Below are 5,441 nucleotides of genomic sequence, written 5' to 3' on the forward strand. Positions count from 1 at the left end.
TCATGGTTCGTTGGACACGAGCCCGACGTAGATGCCGAGGGCCATGAGGCTCTCCCCAGAGTGGCCGAAGAAGCCGACCATGGCGCCGTTGTCATCGCGGTCGTTCGGCAGCGGCACGCTAAAGGCAGTCCCCGAGGGGTACCCGTACGGGCCGTGCACATTCTGCTGGTTGGTGGTGAACTTGAGCGAGGTCACGCCGTAGTCGTCGAAAGTGCCGAGAGAAATTGTTCACATACTCGCCTGGGCTCATGGAAAACTGCAAGACATGCATGGATGCATGACAAGTTGCATGCACTCAAAGTCGTCAGACGATCGATATTAGTACTCCGAAAGGAAATTAGGAATGAATTAACGTTGTCGTATGTACCGGCAGATTCTCATGTCCTTTGACCGTGCCCCAGGGGCCGGCAGATGTGGGCTTGACATGCTGGTCGACGTAGACGAAGGAGAAGCCTTTGATGCGCTCTCCTATTTTCTGTGTGCTGTAGACGCTGACCTGCTTAAGCTTGATCGGCGTGGTGATGTCCACGGGTTGGCCGGATCCTCCCCACGGACCGATCTTGACCGGTAAACCATTCTTCCCCAGCACGTAGACGCCGAGCGCCGTGAGGGTGTTGCCGGAGCAGCCGAAGAAGGCAACCACCTCGCCATTGTTCGGCTGCAACGTCACCACGAAGGCGGCCCCTGCCGGGTAGCCATACGGCCCGTACGGCTGCTTGTTGGTGACCAGCTTGAGCGAGGTGATGCCGGTGCCGTCAGTGGTGCCAAACACCTGGACGAGGTACTCGTCGGGATCCATGTTGATTTTACTGATGTTGTGTTCCGGGTCAATCTTGCCCCAGGGGCCGACAGGGAGGGGCTTCCTATTCTGGTCCTTGTAGACGAAGGAGAAGCCAAAGATACGGCCATCCTCGGACTCGGAGCTACAGATGGTGATGCTCACCAGGGATTGGGGCTTGCTTGCTTTATTGATGTCTTGAGGTTGTCCACCCTGCGGACCCCATGGACCAACCTTCATCGCGTCCTACATACAACATGCATCACAAATTAAGCAAGTTAGTTAGTTACATGAAACTAGCTAAGCACATACAGTTCTATATATACATATATACAGCCTTACCGCCATACTCTCGACCTACTTCAACTGAAAACTTAGCCTGATGTGTGTGTGCGCGCTTGCAAGTTGCGATGGACCTAATGAGGATGGAAGGCCACCTATTTATAGGGTGTAACCGGGCGAGCTTCCTCTATCTGACTACCTACCATCTCTGTTGGTCTCTATTATGTGTAGCTTTGATCTGGAAAGAGCAAGATTGCGAAGAATAATGTATCATGGTGATTGACATCAACTGATGGTACGTAAAAAAAAATCAATCGATACATCACACATTGCTCGATTAGATTCCAGTGTGAGGCCCTCAGCAGTGCAGCGATTAATGTTTTGCTAGATCGCCCTATTCAGTCTTTTGATTTGAATTAAAAAATTAAGAAAGTTCCATTGTTTCTCCTTATTATTAGCCGCTTGCATTATTGTTTACCGGATCACGCGCATGCGAAGCACTTCTAGGTATGCCATCAATTTTTCATGCGGCAAGTTGATCTGTAAAATAGCCTAAGCATCATATGTACTCCCTCTGTCCCATGAACGATATCATAGATTTGTCTAAATTTGGATGTATCTAGGTACCTAGATACATCCAAATTTAGACAAATCTAAGACATATTTTATGGGACGGAGAGAATACATTGTTTAGTTAATAAGATTATTCTGGTATATGTTGTTACATTATTGTTTACTCTGGCAAATTATTGCAATAACTTTTTATATTATTTCTTAGGCAGGATCACTTCTGAATTTCAGGGTTGACTGCTTGGTGCCTGCTCTACGCACCAACGGTCAAGACTCACGAGTTGGTTTGATCTTGATGAGGACATCCCATCTATTGATACAACCGCTGTACCTACAGCCACACAAATACAAGGACCAATCACTCGAGCTCGTGCCAAACAACTTAACTATCAGGTACTTTCGTTTCTTGGAACTATTCCTCATATACATGAGAATATGATGCTGCCTAAATCAGATATGTTTGTTACTCTTAGGAATGATGGACCAAGCATGGATGAGGAGGACAAGCATTGGAGCATGATCATACATGGAGGAGATGGCAGCAAGCGTTTGAGGATTGAAGAGGATGCCGCAAGTGGAGATTTCAGAACTTTGAAGCCACCATAAGAAGAGATGAAGACATGGACGAAATATAGAGTTCTCCACTTCATAGTTTCGTCCATAGCATAATATGGTGCTGCGTCACCTTTAGTTTTGGGCCAGGCCCATGTCATTTTCGCAGGAATTAAGTCAGCCACTTTTTAGAGTCCGTATTGAAGGGGGAAAGGCCTTCTAGGGTTTGGTTCGGCCACCGTATGTATGGCTGGCCGAAACTCCACCTTTTCCTCCTTTAAATACCCCCATAGCCGTCACGTTTAGACTCGGATTTTGATTAGACTAAAAGTTAGCCATTGCTGCAACTCTCGTGTACTTCTTTTGAGGCCAACGCCCAGAACAAGACCGACTATTCAGAATCCCACCATTATCAATCAAGCTTTCATCTTTATCCGCAATATTCTGATTGCATCTTTAGTTCTTACTTGTTCTCGATTTCAGGTAGGAATTAAGACCCTCGCTGGTCAGGCTGATCGTGCCTCCGCAAGATGAGTAACTCCCGGAGATTGTCCTAGCGATTGCATTGGCGCACGAGCTCTGCACGTGTAGTCGGATCGTCAAGCACGAACTCCACCAACAAATCGATCTATCCACGTCTCATCGAAAGATCGGCCACCTTTGCCCTATCAAGTGGTATCAGATTTCAGGTTGCTCGGTGAGAATTTACAGTTTTCCTAGTGTAGATTGCATCTACTATCATACCCATAAACCACGAAAAAGCCAAAAATACTATTAGGGTTTTAGATCATCGTCCCGTAAACCCCTGCCACGCCTTGCATTGTCTTTGCAGTTTTGCATAATTGAATTTGTGTCTGCATCTTCGTGTCGAGTTGCTGGTCTTAGCGTCTAGTTCCTTTAGAGTTTCGAGTTCTGGTCATATTAGTCACGCCGCCGCCGCCCACTCGCACCATACGCAGATCACCGCCATATACACCCACCATATACTTCCGCCACTGCCAGATACACCCACCATATACTTTCGCCACTTCCATATACGCCCACCATATACACCCACCAGATCGTTTCCGCCACAGACATATACATCTGCCATATACCCTGTTTCCTACCGCGACACAGATTCGTGTTGTTTCTCTGCCGCGACAGAGTCCGTGTAGAATTGGGTTTTATTGTTTTTCCTACTTAGCTGTTGCCTTCTAATATCATCCTGCGCTGTAGAAAAATTTCCATGAGATAAGTTTCGGCCGCCAGTAAAGATTTAGAAGGGGAGCAAAAAAAAAAAAAAAGTCTGGAAACGCTTCCGAAAAAATTTTCTGGCTACATTGGTTTTTCACTTTGGCGATCACTTTTCGCCACTGGCCGTTATAGCGACATTTTTTTGGCGCCTGCGCGCTTTCCGGAGCACTTCCGAAATTTCGACAAAAAAAAAATTTTCTGAGGCTATACTGTTTTTAGACCTCGGGGATCAGTTGGAGACACTTGCCATCATAGTGATTTTTCGCACATCGGGTCGCCACATCATCGCCACCTCATCGCTGCTAGTTGCCTGTGTGCCGCGCCGTGACCTCGTTAGTGTTCTAGGCTCGCGTCTCTAGTACGGTCTAGCCTAGGACCAGCACAGTACCGTCGTTGAGCATACTTTCAATATTGCATTGCTGTTTTGACAATTGCTGTTTTGCTACCATATTAGCCTTCCTACAGCTCTACATATTGTCTCCACGTGCACTGTGTCGACACCTGGTAATCGCTTTGGCAATCTTTGGAGACGCTGATCCTTGCTGGTTGTTACATCGCCTTCCTCCTGTTTGGTAAGAACTTGTAAGAGCTTTGTATTTTGCTTGACGAATTGCGCGTGAACCACCATATTCCGTAGTTTGTAGGCATATACATTTTTGCTTTTTGTGTACTAACCATGTCAGGACCAGTTGATCCGGCCGCTGTTGACCCGGCCAAGATGACGCCTGAGCAGTTGCATGCTCACTTCACCCACCTTTTGGGCGGACATGGACGCGACGTCGATGCGCGCATTAGTGATGTTGACGCTAAACTCACTGACGCGTTGGACAAGCTGGATGGCCTCGAGACAGCTTTCAACTCCAAGCTCGACGCCAAGTTCCAGGAGCTCTTGACTCGGTTGCCGCCACCTCGCGACAACTTGCGACGACGCGCACGCCGCGTTCCTCGTGCGGATGTGCCTGCGGGTACCGCTCCTGCTGCAGCAGCCGCACCTGACGCGCCTTCTGATGAAGGATACGAAGACTATGAAGGGGACGCTGACGAGCAGGTAGAGGAGAACGTGCTAGATGGCGAGGAAGTCGAACAACCTGCACCGGGTCGTCCACGACAACTGCACCGCAATGCTCGCCCACCTCCACGGCTGGTACGTGATGATGATCATGTTGCTAAACTAAAACTGAATATTCCGCCATTTGAGGGTAGATATAATCCTGATGCATATCTTACATGGGAATTGGAAGTAGAACAACGCTTTGCATGTTTAAAATACCCTGATCACTTGCGTGTTAGTGCTGCTACTTGTGAGTTCAAAGATTTTGCTTCTATTTGGTGGTCTGAATATTGTTGAGCACATCCTGCAAATGTTCCTACTACTTGGGTTGGTTTAAAACTTGCTATGCGTACTCGTTTTGTTCCTCCACATTATCAGCGTGATTTGCTTAAGAAATTGTCTCGCTTAGAACAAGGCAAAAATTCTGTAGAAGACTATTATCAAGAATTGCAAACTGGTATGATTCGCTATGGTATTGTAGAGGATAATGAGGCTATGCTTGCACGTTTCTTTGGTGGTTTGAATAAAGAGATTCAGCATATTCTAGATTATAAGGAGTACAACACTATTACTCGCTTGTTTCATCTTGCTTGCAAAGCTGAACGTGAAGTGCAGGATCGTCAACCACCATGGAGAAGAGCTAATATTTCTGCAGGTCGTACATCGTCGTGGTCTCCGCGACAATCAGCGCCACCATCTCGTGGGGCCGCACCAGCACCTACTACCTCCAAGTACACCGCGCCTGCATCACGAGCACCACCTGCCACTACTCCACCACCATCTGCTGGTCCTCCTCGGAGTTCATCTTCCATGGCCTCCACGGGGAAGACGCGCGACATTCAATGTCGCAAATGCTTGGGTTTTGGTCACATAGAGAGAGAATGCAGAACCAAGCGTGTGATGTTGGTGCGTGAAGATGGAGAATATGATTCGGCAAGTGACTTTGATGAAGATACATTGGCCCTTATTGCT

At 47.6% G+C, this 5,441-nt stretch overlaps 1 protein-coding gene across 1 annotated transcript; it reads right to left on the minus strand.

Annotated features, from left to right (window-relative positions):
• LOC139837790 (salt stress-induced protein-like) lies at window positions 1-1,018 on the minus strand. The gene is made up of 2 exons (XM_071827065.1): window positions 368-1,018; window positions 1-162 (listed from the first exon to the last, which is right to left on the minus strand). The coding sequence occupies exons 1-2, from the start codon at window positions 1,016-1,018 to the stop codon at window positions 1-3; spliced, it is 813 nt and encodes a 270-aa protein (XP_071683166.1).
• Window positions 1,019-5,441: the final 4,423 nt, after the last annotated feature.

The sequence above is a fragment of the Lolium perenne genome, chromosome 3 (genome assembly GCF_019359855.2).
Source record: "Lolium perenne isolate Kyuss_39 chromosome 3, Kyuss_2.0, whole genome shotgun sequence".
Classification (NCBI taxonomy): Eukaryota; Viridiplantae; Streptophyta; class Magnoliopsida; order Poales; family Poaceae; genus Lolium; species Lolium perenne.